Source organism: Haliaeetus leucocephalus, unplaced genomic scaffold, assembly GCF_000737465.1.
Source record: "Haliaeetus leucocephalus isolate CR32 unplaced genomic scaffold, Haliaeetus_leucocephalus-4.0 Scaffold143, whole genome shotgun sequence".
Classification (NCBI taxonomy): Eukaryota; Metazoa; Chordata; class Aves; order Accipitriformes; family Accipitridae; genus Haliaeetus; species Haliaeetus leucocephalus.
The window spans coordinates 831957-849105 of NW_010972579.1; the positions used below are offsets into that span (position 1 = coordinate 831957).

General features: G+C 50.5%; 1 protein-coding gene across 2 annotated transcripts in view; it reads left to right on the forward strand.

Annotated features, from left to right (window-relative positions):
* The window catches only part of EPHB1 (EPH receptor B1), a 75796-nt gene that overhangs the window by 30301 nt on the left and 28346 nt on the right, over nt 1-17149 (forward strand). For both annotated transcript variants that reach the window (XM_010561170.1, XM_010561171.1), the window contains exon 3: nt 619-1300. In XM_010561170.1, coding sequence (XP_010559472.1) covers nt 619-1300 — 682 coding nt within the window. The remainder of the gene's footprint in view (nt 1-618; nt 1301-17149) is intronic.

The following is a 17149-nucleotide window of genomic DNA, read 5'->3' on the forward strand; positions in this document are numbered from 1 at the left end:
CTGTAGGACTCTAATGCCATCATAGACTATTCACAGTTTGCTGCTGTCCCTTAATTGAAATTGTAGCCTGGATTATATTAATGCCCTTCTATAAATCGAATTGCAAATCTATATTCTCTCTCTCCACGGCGGTAATGTTTTATTTAGTTAGTTTTCTTTGCTGGGGGAAATGATTCCGTCATGCTGAGAGCCTGGGGTCAGGCTCGCTCTCCACCCACGTGCTGACTCGGGCTTTAATGAAGCTGTAGCCCCTCGTGTGCTGCTTTCCCTCCCGCCTCTGGGTATCTGGACCATCTTTCTTCCCATTTTTACATCTTCTCAGGGCAGCTAAGGTTGTTGCCCACATGGAAAAGATGTTTTAGCTTCAGCTGGGAGCAATGGGGAGAGGCATGCAGAGGCAAGAGGGCGAGAATTTCTTCTGGTGCTGCCTGGTTGGTGTTTCTGCACGTGCATCATACTGTGTGTCCACGACCATGTTCCTAGTCCCCTTTGGGGCTTTGGGATTCTCCTTCCAGCCCTGCCCTGCCCTGTGCAGGGTGAGTGGCACCTCCGTGGCTCACAGGCCACCGCCGGTCCCTCTGCCTCCCTCTCATCACTTTTCCCTTCTCCTTTCTGCAGTGGGAAGAAGTCAGTGGCTACGACGAAAACCTCAACACCATCCGAACGTACCAGGTGTGCAACGTCTTCGAGCCCAACCAGAACAACTGGCTCCTCACCACGTTCATCAACCGGCGTGGAGCTCACCGCATCTACACCGAGATGCGCTTCACTGTGCGGGACTGCAGCAGCCTCCCCAATGTCCCTGGCTCCTGCAAGGAGACCTTCAACCTCTACTACTACGAGACAGACTCTGTCATTGCCACCAAGAAGTCCGCCTTCTGGACGGAGGCACCCTACCTCAAAGTGGACACCATTGCTGCTGACGAGAGCTTCTCCCAGGTGGACTTTGGTGGTAGGTTGATGAAGGTGAACACAGAAGTGAGAAGTTTTGGGCCCCTGACCCGCAATGGCTTTTACCTGGCTTTCCAGGACTACGGGGCTTGTATGTCTCTGCTGTCCGTCAGGGTCTTCTTCAAGAAGTGCCCCAGTGTGGTGCAGAACTTCGCCATCTTCCCGGAGACGATGACAGGAGCGGAGAGCACCTCTCTAGTGACTGCCCGCGGCACCTGCATCCCCAACGCTGAGGAGGTGGACGTGCCCATCAAACTGTACTGCAATGGGGATGGGGAGTGGATGGTCCCCATCGGCCGCTGTACATGCAAGGCTGGTTATGAGCCGGAGAACAACGTGGCTTGCAAAGGTAAGGTTGGCCTTGGGTAACAAGGTGCTTTTAGTGTTTTTAAGCTTTGCTCAACAAAATGTTTGTCCCCAAACAAGCTGTTTTGGGCAGTGTCTGTTGTGAAATTGGCTCTACACGATTTACCTGCCCTGAAGCAGTTTTGCTCCAGGGACCATGCAGGGATTTGGGAGCAGTGGTCAATGTGCAGCTTCTCAGTGCGCTCCAGTCAGTGGCCAAACTCGGTGAGCAGTGTGGCGAGGATGTGGGTGCCGGTGCAGCTGCTGCTGCCACAAGCCTGCTAGAAGCCGCCTGTGTGATCTGCTGCCTTCAAAGTGCTGTGCAGGCCAGTGCTTGCTCGCTAAGCCGCTTTCATCTGCCTCATTATTTCCCCAGCAAAGCTGGGGGAGCCAGGCAGCTGCTGTCAGGCCTGACTGCAGCGAAGCCGCTCTGATTCTCTGCATTAATTGGAATTTTTTTGCTGGTTTTTGGGTTCCCCCAGCCACACCACCAGCATGCTGCTGCCTGCTGGAGTCCTCCACAGCGCGGAGTTGTAAATATGGAAATAGTGCTCGCTGCTTTTCATGTCCTTTGGCCATTCTGATGAATATTTCCCAAATAGTGTTGGAGGATTTTTTTTTTTTTTCTATTAGCTTTACTTGCTGCCCGTTCCTTCTCCACTCCCAATTTTAAGGTATTGTTTTTGTACGCTGCTGGAAAGGAGGGAAGAGGAGAGGGCTTTTTGCATAAGAAGCTAACCCCATTTCATCAGTGCTTTCCAAATAGCTTCTAGAAGGTGGGCACCACCAGGTCAAGGAAGGGTTGGGAAGAAGGAGAAGGTCAAAGGCAGGTGTCAGAGTGCTTTAGGCTTGGTTTTGGAGGGGGTGATTGGAGGAGTTGCAGGTGGCAGCACGTGTAGCACCAAGCTTGGCTGTGATGCTCCTTGGGGTGGCCACCACAGTGTTTCTTATTCACCTGTAACTCCGGGTATATGAAAATGGCAAAACTGGGATTCAAGCTATGGAGAAACTTGTTTGTTAATTTGCTTTAAATGTGGGAGCTTGTGTAGTTTTTCACTGTGAAAAACCACCTTCCTGCCTGGCCAAGGTGGGGACAGCGATGCCTTCCCATGCCAGTGCTCCAACAACTGGGAAACCACTAGAACCTTGGTGCTTGTGCCTTGCTTTAACATTGAGCAGCATTGCCAGTGGATTTCTTCAAGTTTTGCAGTTGACACCGAGCATGGTTTTGTTCCCACTAGGAGATGGTCTGTTCCTGTGAGGAGCCGAAGCGCTCCATTAGAGGGAGGGCTCTTCACAAACTGGAGCATTTCTGGCAAGACATTCCTCTGCTATTGAATAAACAAACAGAGCACACATGGTTTTATGGCAAAATGACGTTTTCTCATAATGGAAAAAAAAAATACTAATTTTAGCTAAAGACTGGAATTGGGAAATAATGTCATTTTACCACAAATGTAGGAAAACAATGATAACGTAAAACTGCCACAGGTTTGGGTGGTATTGACTTTTCTATCTGCTGCTGGCTGGAGTGGTGGAAGAAGTTGGGATCTTGAATGCTTCTAACCCCCCAGGAGAAGCGTGTTGCACCTACCAAGTGCTCATAGTTTAGGGCAGGGCAGAGGATGGAGGACAACAGGACATGAGAGGCATGGGAGCGAACCTGCTCAGGGTGGGCATTAGACCAATCTCTGGCTTTTTTTGTTTCCTTTTCTTGTGCAAACCCCAGAATGGTCATGATGTGTTCATGCCATCAAAGCTGCACTGAGCAGACCCCTGTGCATTGGGAGTTTGCTGAGTGTTCTGTGCTGCAGTGCCTGTCTCCAGCTGTGCTCCCATTACGTGGCAGTGCTGATGCCAAAGGAGAAACCCCTTGCACTGCCCAAGTGTGGGCTCTGCAGAGCTCCTGACGAGAATATTGCTTTTGTGTGGGGAGCATGCTTTGCATTCAGGCTCCTTGAGAAAATACAGGATCCTGGCAGGTCTAAAGGAGTAGAAATGTCCTTTACAGATCGACCAGCAGCATTTGGGATCCTGAGAGGCACCGAAGTACACTGTGGGTGCAGAGCAAGAAGGTGGTTAAATGGCACCAAGCACATGCGTGATGATGGGACCATGCTTTTTTGATGATCCTGTGGGCACTGTCGGGTGCTGGTATGATGCTGTCTCTGGAGCAGAGCTCCCATAACTTCCCTCTCCCGGTCTTGTGAGAGTATTTCCCAGTTCCCACATCAGGAGGACGGACGAAAGGCTGGCGTTGTGCGTGGGACCTGCGTGTTTGAAGGTCCTGCTCAACACTGGCACAGAACCCAAACCCAATAAACCCACCAGCCTCTCCTGGAAGTTCACTAAAACCAGTCCTAAAAGCCTGAGCCAGGGCTTACGTTAGGACTGTTGGACAATTAACTGTGTTTGAGTAAAAATCTGACCTTGGGTTCGACTCTTCTGGGTAGCTCGTGTGCACCCTTCGGCCATCAAGTTCCCCCTTGTATCCCTGTGGACTTTGGAGACCATGAAGGAAGACCTGAGCCCACTACTGCCCTTCCCAAAGGTTGGCAGGCAGGAGGTGGCACATCGCAAGGTTTAGAAATAATTTGTTGTTTTTCTATTTGTCTTCATGCTCTTGAAGAGATCATATTCCCCTGCCTTGTTCACCCGCTGGGTTTGCCTCGCAGGGATGCTGCCAGGATTGCACCCCAGCTCCTGGGAGGCACACACTCCTGACATCTGCTTGAAGCCTTCGTCAACCTGAGATGAGCCACTTAACGAGCCTGGGGGAATTGTCACCAAGGCGGGGTGGGGAAAATCCCTTGGTATTTTAAGGCTGAGCAAATGGGCTTAATTCCTCAGTGGTGGGAAAAAAACAGGGTTGAATTGTTTAGCTCCCCCAGCCCTCTCTCATCTCTTCCACCCCCTGGGATAGAGGCTGTGCCTATCATGGGGCCATTAGACCGGAACGGTTTCGTGCTGACAGCAGAGCTCAGGGCCGCTGAGGGATTCATTAATACCAGCTTTTATCAGCACTTAGCCGCTCACGAAAGGCACAGGCAGAGCGCAGTCTTCATCAGGGGTGTTTCAAGTCCCAAAGAGATTATTGTTGTGTTTTAGGGTCAGAGTGATGGGGGGGTCATTGCCACCATGACACTAAGATGGGGGTGGGAGGAAGGGAGATTTTCTTTATCAGTCTGCCCCATTATTTGTTTTTGTCCCAGGCTGGTTGGGGTTTGGCACTACAGACCTCCCAGCTGGTGTGAAGCTGCGTTGCTCTCCAGCTGGGTGATGGTACGCCGTGCCTGAAAGCCTGATGGGAGTGCCTACCCCATTCTCTTTGGCACCTTGTGCCCGTGAGAGCTGTGGGTCAATGCGAAATGGAGCCTGTTATTGAATTCAAAATGAATAATTCATTTGGTGCGATAGCCCACGCTTTTTTCGGGTTGATATTAAATCCATTTGTCTTGTTCTGCCCCATCCCTCAGCCTTGCTTTACGGCTTCCTTGCGTGGTCAAGGTGCAATGCATCATTGTGCTGGGGAGGAGGTAGGAGGAAAAGTGGTAGCAGGGATTGCTGGGAGGCTGGGGAAATCGTTTGAAACCTTGGATGAGTATGCTGGGTGGATTTTGCTTGTTCTCCTTGAGGAGGATTATTAAACCCTTTCTCTGCTGGTGTTTGACTCTAAAACCTAATGATGGCAAGGTAGCCCCTTACTAGAATGGTGACAGTTGTGGGTCTCTCAGCTTTTATCCCTTTTGACTTTGAGGGGCACTGTATTTTTGTCCGCTGGAATCATGCTGACTTTCTCTCTGACCTTCCCAGTACCAGGCGATAACTCAGTTGCACGGAGAAGCTGGTGAAGGAAAAAGTCTGGATCTAAATCAGCTTTGTGCTGAATTTTTCCTATGTATTTATAAACCCAGGGAGAAGGGGCAAGAGAGTGGTCCTGCTGCTTCCTGGGCTTGTCTCGCTTTTGATTTTCCCCTCTTGGCAAATTCCTGTTGTAGCATGGTCAGGAGCCTCCAAGCTGCTGCGGCTGGGGATAATGAACCCAACCTGCTTGCTTGCAACAGCTGGAAATCTGAGCTAGCAGGGGTGGCAATATAATAAAAAAAACCCCACCTGCAAAATAAGAACAAAGCTGGGCTGCGATGCCTGTGATGCAGAGGCCGCTCCTCGAGCATCCTTGCTCCCAGGCATCCCCGGCTTTCCATAAGGCACCCCATCTGCATCCGGGTCCCCCAGCCCTTCTTCAGCTGCTGACCGATGAGCTGGGCTGTGCCGAACATTTGCCAAAGCTGTGTGTGGGTTTATTTTAGTTGTCTTCATCCCTTTGGTTTCTTTGTCTCTTTTCTCTGTTTGTCCTTCCCTCCTGCCTTGTGTGTGGAGGGCTAGATTTAGGAAAGGGGTAGCTGGGGGGAATGTCCCACCAGTTGAATGTCAAGGAGCGGGCAGCCTCATGCCAGTTCCTCCATTATCCTTTCCTTCTGCCAATCAGCCCTGGCAATAATTATTGATTTTCTCCATTTATCCATCACAGAAGGCTGGAAACAATAGCAGAGTGCAGGATTTATAAAGTGATTGGTTTATTTATTTATTTTAATAATAGTTATGAACATTTTGTAATTAGTAGTCGAATAATTTGCTAACTCTTAAAATATGGGAGACGTCAAGTTTTCCCAATCAAATTGTTGCTTGTGCTGAGAACTGGGTCTTTTTGGTCTCTCTGGTTGTGCCTTTGCCTGCCTTTTCCCTGTGCCATGGTCCATCCTTGTGCCACCGTACTGTGTTGGAGCACCCAGGAGAGGTTTTCTTGGGTGATGGTTATATTGGTTTTGTCCCACGGGCAGATGGCAGCAAGGGAGACTGTGGGCTGCCTCGCTGTGTCACGGGGACACAGGACCCTGCTCCCCCGTGCCTTAGGGTGCACCTGTCCGAGGGTGCTGCAGCTCCATGCCCAGACACCCTGATGCCTGGGGCAGGGTGAGCATGCCAAGCATCACAGGGGCTGCAGAAAGGCCCTTTTTTGCTCTTTGGGGTGGTTTTATTTTTCTTTTTTTCTCCATGGTGCTGGTCCATGTACTTTTCCACGGCTGGGAAGCATCTCTTTTCCAAGCCTCTGTGCTGACCCCGCTGCCTTTTGCCTCCCTGCAGCTTCCTCTCTGGCAACTTATTCCAGCTTGTCCAAACCATGAGTGATCCCTTTTTGAATGCTTTCTCCTCTTGTTGTGGTTTAACCCCAGCCAGCAACTAAGCACCACGCACCTGCTCGCTCACTTCCCCCCACCCAGTGGGATGGGGGAGAGAATCGGGGGAGAAAAAAAGTAAAACTCATGGGTTGAGAGAAAGACAGTTTAATAGGACAGAAAGGAAGAAACTAATAATGACGATAATAATAAAATGACAATAACAATAGTATGACAATAATAATAATAATAATAGGATTGGAATATACAAAACAAGTGATGCACAATGCAATTGCTGACCACTTACCAACTGATGCCCAGTTAGTTCCTGAGCAGCAGTGCATGCCCCCCCCGCCAGCTCCCCTCAGTTTATATACTGGGCATGACATCACATGGTATGGAATACCCCGTTGGCCAGTTTGGGTAAGCTGTCCTGGCTGTGTCCCCTTCCAACTTCTTGTGCCCCTCCAGCTTTCTTGCTGGCTGGCCACGAGAAGGTGAAAAATCGTTGACTTAGTATAAATGCTACTCAGCAACAACTGAAAGCATCAGTGTGTTATCAACATTATTCTCGGACTAAATCCAAAACATAACACTATACCAGCTACTAGAAAGAAAATTAACTCTATCCCAGCTGAAACCAGGACACCTCTAAAACAAGAGGGGAAAAACAAAGAGATAAAAAGAAAGTGCTTGTCCTGCCCATCTCTCCTTCCATCTGCCCTTGGAATTGGTTTAGCGGAGCCACGGCTTCCCAGCTTGCTTGGGAATTGCATCCCTCTCCCCATCCCTGGTTTGGTGGCTGCGGGTGTTGCACCGGCTGGTGGTGAGGGTGGCTGGCAGGGGAGTGCTCTGGTGTCCCCTGGGGTGCGATGGCACCTAGCCCTGTCCCAGTCCCAGGGTACCTGGCGGGGCTAGCAGCATCCTGGAGCAGGGTAGGCGCATTGAGGGCTGGGGTGCCCACAGAGACCCCCCACCTGCAATCTTAAATAATTGTGCTTAAAAACTGTCAGTGCTTCCTCAAGCTCTTTCCTGGGGACCAGGATGGGGTTAACCAGTTTGTTTCAAAACCTTTCCATCTCAATCCGCGCCCGTGGACACATGTTTGATGCACTGGCAGGATGTCTGCCTAGCAGCTCATGTGCAAGGGAGTCTCTGCGGCTGATGCTCACGATGTTTTAGGTGGCTTTGTGGGGAAGATGTTTCTCTTCTCTACGGGTTTGGTAGTAGGATTTCAAGCTTTTCTCCTTGAAAAGCTTGAAAAAGCTTGTTTAGTGGCACAGGGACGGGGTGGCCAGCGTGCTGGGGCTGCGGCTGGTCTCCTCCTTCCCATGCATTGCTGCGCCTCTGCTCAGGGGCTTGGGCACCTGGTAGACACTAACCATCAAAAAAGCTGCTTTTAGACCGAAGTGAGGGCATCCATGCAGCCAGGGCACCTTCCATCCCTAACGGCAGCGAAGGCGTCCAGGGGGTGTTTTATCCCAGGTTTAGCCGAGCCACAAACCTCTGACTGCTCAAAATGAGCCTTTTCCTCTTTTTTTTGGTAGGTTGTGGTTTGGGTTTGGTGGGTTTTTTTGGTACAATATCAAGTTTTCTGCCCCCTCTCCCATCCTGCGTCAGCCCAAGCTGCTCTCCCTGGCTGGGCTGCGCTGGGAAGTGGCAGCTCTCCCAGCTCTTCCTGAATCCGAGTGGTGATGCTGGAGGGATGGATGGATGCTCCCCTTTGTTGCAGGGGCTTTGCCTGTGCCTGGCAGCAATCTCCCTGCTTCCACCGCTGGGTGGAACAGGCAGCCCAGTTTTACCATGGCTGTGCTGCGGAGGAGAAGCATTTGAATCACCGCGTCTCCAAAAAAAATGAAAGAAAAAGAAAAAAGTGTGATTTTTCTTAAATTATGCCTTAATGAAGGCATCCATTAACCTTCGTAGTAATTTTGCAAGGAAAATGTCCAGGAAAACCTTGTTAAATTTTTTTTCTAATGAGTGTGATGGGTTTTAATGGAAGTCTTAATTAGACATTATTAGCCAAAACGTTCCTCAGGTGGATTCAGGCCCTTTTCTTTCCCCTGGTGCAGGGATGGGGGACTGTCTGTCCTGGATGCTGCCGGCGGGGAGGCTCAGGCACCGCAGCCACCACTCTTTGGCTCTGTCCCCAAATCCTGAGTGTGGTCTGGGTCATCCCTGCGATCCAGACCCCTCCAAAGAAGAAATGAAGGAGAAGCCTGGCAAATGTCCCAGGGAAGGTGTGAGTAGAGGCCAGGTGAGCATCACAGGGCTGGGCTGCCCTAGCCAGACTATCGCTGCACGTGGCCTCAGAGGGCTTAGGAAACGGCCCCTGAGCTGTGATGTATGGCTTTATTTTTCTGCATATCATTTTTTTTCCTCCTCAAATTGTACCATGGACTGTTTATGTATTCCCCACCCCAATGAGAACTTTTGAGTGTTGCATTGATTCCCGTCTTAAAAGAGGAAGAAAAATCACTCATTGAACTTTTTTTTTTTTTTTTTCCCCAAGGGCCTTTTCATGAGCTTGTTTACAAATGGGGGCATAAATCTGCTTCCAAGCCCTTGGCTTGTTAATGGTCCATCTAGGAAACTTTCTGTGGTAGCTGAAGTGCTGGGGGAACCTCATCTTTTTTGGGGATATTGGGGTGCAAAGCTCTGTGTGCGCTTGCAGGGGTTGCCATGGGCATGGGTCCACGAACATCTCTGTGGCGGCAGGGCTGCAAAACCCGCTCAGCTTTCCTAACCTCATCTGCTTACACCAGCCCAGGACACCTGGCTCCCACCCCACCGCTGAAGTCCCTGTGCTCTCTGGCTGGAGCAGGGATTGTTCTCCTGGACAATGGGAGAGCCACAAGGAAGCACAGGATCCGGCCTGCATCCGGCACCCACATTGTTCCCACCCTTGTTTGCAAACGGCCGGCACCTGGCAAACCCTGTGACTCAGCCTGGGGAGTTTTAAAGCCTTTCTATAACTTTTTCCTCTTTTTTAAGTCACAAGAGAGCTTTTTTGGGAATGGCTTCAGCTGGTGCCGTTTTGCTGCTGTTTACTTGCAAGGGATGGGGATCTTGCCCCATGTTCAGGAATGCACCACATAGCCCATGGCAAGCTCTTCAGGAGCCAGCATCTCTCCCAGATAGCTAGTAATAATAATTAAAAAAACTTTTTTTTCTTTTTTTTTTTTCCTCTTTTTTTTCCCCAGCTGGCTGGTGGTGGTGGTAGTAGTAATAGTAGTAATAATAATAAAGGAGGGTTTTTTTTACCCCAGCTGGCTGGTGGTGGTGGTAGTAGTAATAGTAGTAATAATAATAATAATAATAATAATAATAAAGGAGGTGTTTTTTTTTTTACACCAGCTGGCTGGTTGTTTGGGAGCTGTGCCCTGGGGTTGCAGTCAGGCTTTGCAGGTCTCCTGCAACCTCTGCTTTAGGAAACAGGCCTTCACTGATGATGTTTTAAAAGACCCATTGCATAAACGCAAGCCATGAAAAAGCCATGGACTAGGTGGAGCGAGTCACGCTGCTGCACCTCACCCTGCATTCCCCTGGCCGTTGGAGGAGTTTTGCATGGGTTGGACTTGCCAGCTGGCTCCTGGGACACTGTGGGTATGTGCAGAGGAAGGATAGAGCCCACCAGGGTGAGGGAAAAAGAAAACTAATCAGTGCAGATTACTGAGGTTTTAATTTTCTACCCTCTCAAACCTCTGCATCTGCTACCCGGGTTGTTCTGCATCCGGACAGTGACAAATGGAGTGGTGGCGTGGGTGTTAGCTCCAAGTGTGTTAAAAGTGGTCATTTGTCACGCCCGGTGTCTTGTATCTCGGAGGACGCGTCGAGAGCAGGAGCATGGTGATTAAATCAAAGCATCGCTCACACACTTAAGCAAGGCTTTGGAGGAGGGCTGAGGAGCCATGGGAAAATCCATCCGTCTTCAGCCGGTGCAGCAGACTCACGGCCAAGAAACGATCCACGCCTTGTCTATCGGAGCATCAAACCAGACTAAATATTCAGTTGTGGGTACCTCAAATTGAGATGTGCAAACCCACATGAGGAGGGAATTGATGTTCCCCCACCCTGGGCTCCTGGGGGAGCCTCACCCAGTGAGCAGCAACCAAGAAAATGTAATTAATGGCATGGGATGGAACCACATTGCTTCATTTTCATGTTAAGCCCAGGACTCACCTGCTTGTATGATATTTATATGAAAATGTTTTTTAGAAAGGAGAGCGCTGTGGGTTGGGGGTAGGAGCTGGTCACCTTGGTGCTTTTGGTGTGGCCACATCCTGCATGGGCATCGTTGAGCTCCCAGCGGCAGCATCTCTGAACAGGGAATGATGCCTGGGCTAACGTTGTCCTCGACTAGTTGCTCCCCCGGGGCCTCTCCAGGATGATGCTCTGGTGGGTGTGGGCAGAGCTTTGCTGTCTCATTGCTTTTGGGTGGGAGTTGCAAAGCTCAGGGGACGGGGCTGTGTGCCATGCCAGAGGTGGAGGGCTCTGACTTCAGGTCTGGTTTCTGGGCTTTGCTGTCTAAAACTCATCCGTAAAAGCAGAGGCGTCCTGGGAAACTGACATACAAGGGGAATTAGGAATTTAATTTCTGCCCTAGCATTCCTCTGCTGGGTCTGCAGCCTGGAGGTAAATTGCCTGTGAGGTGAGACTTGATATTGACTTATTTTGATCTGATTTTTTTCATTTTGTATTTTTTACTATATTATAGTACCTATCTGCAGGTGTGATGTCATTGAGGCGCTAAAAACCAATTGCTAGATAAACCTGCCCTGGACATAGCTTTGGGATGGACTGATGCATGCCGGCATGCATGTTCCCTCTGTGACATGGAGGGAGCTGGTTGCTCTCCTTGGGAGCAGGGATTGCTTTGATGCTTGTGGATTTTGCTCTGTTGCAAAATGGGGAATCTGTTTGAAAGCTTGAAATGGTTCTGGGCATGGCAAAAAGGTTCTTTGCCTGTCTGGGTGCTGCCGGGGACCATCATCTTCTGGCTAATCCCAAATCTCCTGGTTCTGCTACGGGCATCTGTTTAAGCATGCTGGGCAAGTAGGGCTGGCATTCACAGTGGGATGGTGGTGCTGGGATGAAGGTGACAGGCTGAGACCTGGAGCTATCACAGACCTCCTGCCTCCACATCTGATCTGCTCATGAGCTTTTAATCAAGTATTATTATTTAGGACAACTTGTTCTTAGAGAGCCCAAGGTGCAAATTATGTTTCACAGCGAAGAAAAGCTTCCAGAGCTGCCTATGTACAGTAAATCCCCGCAATCTCGTGTGGCTTTGACTTATGTGTAACAGATGTTGAGGATGGAGGAGACTACTTTTTTTTGCCCGCTTGTTGCTACCACCAGCATGGGACACGGGTGGGGATTTCAGCAGGGAGAAGCTGGCTGTGCTCAGAAGTGGGGTTAGCGGGTGTTGTCCCATCCCGCAGCTTGGGCATATCTCCTGTCTCTGGTGATGGCACCAACATGGACAGTGCTAGTGTGTTCATGCTGTTTGCAGAAGGTCCTTTCCCTGGCTGTGAGCTTTTGAGCAGGTTGCCTGCCTCCTCACTGTGGCATGGGGATGAGCCGGTGTGGGAATCATAGAATCATGGAATGGTTTGGCTGGAAGGGACCTTCAAAGATCATCCTGTCCAACCCCCCTGCTGTGGGCAGGGATGTCTTTCACTAGGTCAGGTTGCTGAAAGGCCCAAAAAACTTGACCTTCAGCAATTCCCGTGATTGGCCATCCACAACTTCTCTGGGCAACCTGTTCCAGTATCTCACCACCCTCATCATAAAAAAGTTCTTTTTTATGTCCAACCTAAACCTACCCTCTTTCAGTTTAAAACCATTCCCCTTGTCCTGTCATTACAGGCCTTGGTAAAAAGTCTCTCTCCATCTTTCTTACAAGCCCCCTTTATATATTCAAAGGCTGCAATAAGGTCTCCCCGGAGCCTTCTCTTCTCCAGGCTGAACAACCCCAACTCTCTCAGCCTTTCTCCATACCAGAGGTGTTCCAGTCCTCTGGCCATTTTCATGGCCCTTCTCTGGACCTGCTCCAACAGGTCCATGTCTTTCTTGTACTGAGGACCCCAGAGCTGGATGCAGTACTCCAGGTGGGCTCTCATAAGAGCGGAGTAGAGGGACAGAATCCCCTCCCTCGACCTCCTTGCCACATTTCTTGTGATGCAGCCCAGGATATGGTTGGCTTTCTGGGCTGCAAGCGCACATTGCTAGCTCATGTCCAATTCGTTACCCACCAGTTCACCAAGTCTTTCTCCACAGGGCTGCTCTCAATTCATTCATCCCCCAGTCTGTACTGATATTGGGGGTTGCCCCGACCCAGGTGCAGAACCTTGCACTTGCCCTTGTTGAACTTTGAGGTTCATGTGGGCCCACTGTTCAAGCCTGTAAAGATCCCTCTGGATGGCATCCCTTCCCTCTAGCGAATCAACTGCACCGCTCAGCTTGGTATCATCTGCAAACTTGCTGAGGGAGCACTCAATCCTATTATGTTGTTGATGAAGATACTGAATAGTGCTGGTCCCAGTATGGACCCCGGAGGGGCACCACTTGCAACTGGTTTCCACTTGGACATTGAGCCATTGGAACATCTTGCTTGTCAGTGAGCTGGAGAGGATGAGCTACCATAGCTTTCCACCCTTGTGCTTCAGCCTGGAAACTGCTTTGAGCTGCTCCTTGCTCCGTGTAGCAACACTTGCAACCACCAATGACCTGATGGTAGTTAGATTGGAGCTGAGTTACATTAAGTTACCATAACCTGTTGTCTGCTTTGAATTCTCCTTTGAACTCCTTGCAGGCTGGGGTCTCAGATGGTTTGTTTTGCTTGGCCTCAGTGGCTGCTGAGGTGGCTCTGGTGCATGGGGTCTCTAAAAGACCAGCATTTCCACTGTGGGATGAACATCATCTCTACCTCCTCCCTTTGCTCTTGCTCTGCCCTTGGGCCCAAGCATCTTTTGCAAGCCAGCCTCATATGAGCAGGTGCTCATACAGGAAGGAGAGGGTGGAAATTTGGCCCTGGCCAAATTTTCCGTTGGTGGGTGCAGTGCTGCAGGAGAACCTCAAAGGGTGAGGGACATGGAAGGGAATCCAACTGTTTCGTCTTCCTTGCGGTCCCCTCTCTTCTGCCCCCAGCATTGCAGCAATGCGCTGCCTGAGGAACCCATCTGTTATTTTCACTTTTTCATGTTTCCTTGCTTCCTATTTCTATCTGGTAGTGGAGCCCAAGTGCCACAAGAAAACATTTTTTTCCAAGATACTTCTTTGTAGCGAATGCTGTCAGCCGTCGTGGCACCCAGTGGTAGCTGAGCTCAGCTGCCAAGGGGTTGGGATGCTCCTGGGACTCGCTCTCCTGCTAGCTGGAGTGGGGTCGGGAAGAGTTTTCAAGCTCAACCATGTGCGGAGAGAGGGGAATTGGGAAGGAAAGTCAAAATTTCCATGGTCCCCTGTGCTTTCCTGTGCTGTTACATTGGGGGTGTTGGAAAGTTGGGATGAAGGTAGTGAGGTGGGGACTTGGCCAGCAGCTTACTGGGAAAAGGTGCTTGACAGTGAGTCATTTGGGCAGGTAAAATTTTAAGAATAGATCGGAGAGGGAGAGTGTGGATGGAGAAAAAGAAGTAAGCAGAAGGGAGACGGGTAAAACTTTCAGAAATTGCTTTTTAGGCGTTTTGTGGCTCCAGGAGATTAGGGCTGTTAAGAGGCACTAGGCAGGAGCAGGGCAAGTCAATGGCAGTGGCCACCATTTAACTGTTTAGGGTGGGAAAGGAGGTGTTATTAAAAGCAAGAGAAATCATACAAAACATGTATGTGATGCTCATATACAGAAATAATAGTAAATTGCACCTGACTGTGGGAAATATGGCTTGCTGCCGAAAATGCCACCCCCAGGGGTGGAAAGGGAGCGCTTTGCTCAGGCCTGCGTGGGATGATGGAGGCAGTTTCCCAGGGGCTGTGTGTGGGCAAGTACATGCGAAGGCAGGAGCAGACGGTGCCTCTGGTCCCCTGGCTGGTGTTGTGTTTCCCCTCTCCTCTCTGCGGCTGAGTAGGAAGGCACTTTTCCTCCAAGGAATGGTGATTATGGCTCGTTCCATTATAAATATTCATAGGGGAGCTCTCTTAATTACTTTTCTAATTAATTCCATGCAAGGAGCTCTTGGGGTGGATGAGGGATGTGGGAGAGCAGTTGTGCCTTGGTCAGGACGTCCTCCCCTTGCCGAATTCATCCTCCCATGCCGAATCCATCCCTGGGCATGGTCCTCAAGCAGTCAGCCAAACCGCAGCCCCAGGGTTCATCTCTGCTGGGATGGGGGGTGTCCTGCTCCATGATGGGGCATCCCACCACGCCAGTGCAACCCAAGGCACGATGTCCTCCAGTGCTACGGCACAGATGCAAGGAAGCTGTGTGTCCATGTGTCCCTGCCCATGCTGGCATCCCTGTGCTGGCAGCATGAGCCTGGCCCTGCGGCTGAAGCTCTCCCCCATCCCAGGGTGACTCATCCTTTGTGGTGTCAGCACTAATGAGGAACCACTTCAGATGTAATTAATAAGCACTTGATGTTCTCTAGATTGAGGGGATACTGTGTGGTGTGAGCTGGCAAAGGAGGAAAAGGTGCTTAATTAGTTCCTATTAGGGATGGGAGATGTTTACTTCCCAGCCGGGCGAGGTTGTGCTTTGGGGAGCCCAGGGGTGATGCTGCCTCGATTTCTGAGTCAGAAGAGAGGCTGGAGTTATGGAGTGACATGGATGGTTCCCTAAATCTCCAGGGGGGCTCTGCTGGTTGCAAAGCAAAGATGCATCGTTTTCAGGGGGCTTCTAACTACAGCTCCTGCCAGCACTTCTGTACCTGGGGGAAGAGCTACTCTCTGAGATTCACCATGAATTTTTGTGGTAGCTCGTTTTCCTGCTCATTAGGTGGCTCGATAGCTCACGTAGGTGTTGAGGGGTGAACACGATGTGCTGGCTTAAGTGGTACATGAAAGTATCAGCTCTTCCGTACGGCTTCCAGTGCATGTCCATCGACTCCTGGAGTCTCTCAGTGCTGCAGTTCACAGGGGAAATAATCTTTCCCCGTGACTCCTGTATCAAGCCCAATGCCTGGGGGGGGAGCAGAGCATCTTCTGGGGCTTGTATTTTTGGGACATGAGTCGTGGCCTGAATCTTGATCCTCCCTAGTCGTTTGCTCCAAACTCACTGGGAGGTTCATTGCAGGTGACATTGCAGTGCTGGGGATGCACCTGCTCACTGGGACTGCTCCTGGTGGTCCTCTCTCTGGCTTGTGCTTGGCCCAATTGACCAGAACTGGTGTAATCTGATGCACATCAGCATCTCCAAGGTGGTACATGAGCATTGCTTGCCTTAGTAGTACCAGCCACCTTAAGCTGAGCCTTAGGTATATCATCCTCATTAAAACCAAGCGTGCCCCAGGTTGTAAGCGTTTCCTGAAATCCAGATTACAGCTGTGCTGTCATTAAGACAGGGCACCTGGCTGTGATAAACCACCATGTTTGTTAAAAATGGACAAAGTGGTGGGGCTGGGGGTGCTGGAGGTGGGGTGGGAGCAGCCTCTGCCTGGGCAGACCTCATCTTTCCCGCCCTGCCGCTGGAGCCCCAGTGCTTCCCCTGGCCGCTTTGCTCCTGATGCCGTCCGGCTCCCTGGCAGCACGCCCATCCTGCTCACCCTTTCTTTCCTTAAATTGTTTGTCATCGCTGGTGTAGAATGGATTTCTTGGCTTCCTCCCCACCCCTTAGCTCTGGTTTTAACATACAGCAGAGATATAAAATGTTCATCTAGCGCTGGTTGGGGTGGGGAAGCCCAGGAGTAGCGGGTTGGACACCTCTGTCTGTTTGCTGGTAAATCAATCTCCCCTTTCCTTATATCATGTCCCCAGGGAGAGCTGTGCCACGGCATTTAATTTGCAGCTACTATTCAGATAGCTCCCGGCTCTGCTGCTCGTGAGGGTTTGGGGCAGCAATGACAAACCCAACTCTGTCCTGCTTGCAGGGCTGACAGCCCCAGTAGAGGGAAGAGCCCATGGAAGACTGCAGCTGCTAAGTATATTTTTAAAGAAGAGTATAAGGAGGTTAAATAGCCTCAAATCATTGCCAAGAACTTCATCCCCCCTTCATTTGTTGACTCGTAATAATAAACGCGGGCAGCATTAGGATAGTAAACCTCCCTGCATACACAGGTGAGTTGTCTAGAGTATGATCAAATCATTTAGCATTTGATCACTGAAAGCAGGTGCTCAGAAAGGGAGCGCCAGCCTCCTCCTTCCCTGTAATGCCTTTCTCCTCTTCTCCATAGTAGTGCTTTAATTCCTAAGGGGGAAGAGCTGAAACACTGGGGAGAAATGGAGATGGGCTGGGGGGTCTCCACGAGCTGTGCCATGTGCCCGCCAGCCATGTTTCACACCTGATTTCACAGGCAAAAGTGCTGGAGCAGAAGGTTGGGCATTGTTGTTTCAATGGTTGGTTTATGGAAAGGAAGGGGAGCTGCAGCGCGAGACCAGGCAGCCTTGGCCTGGTGCAAAGTGGAAACTAAAGCGGAGCAAAACCCAAGTGGGAGAAAAGTGATTTGCAAAAGTGACCTTGAGGAGTAGTTGGTTTCTGTGTCCATCCGTCCGTGTCCCCCGTCCCCCCCCCCCCCCCCCCCCCCCCT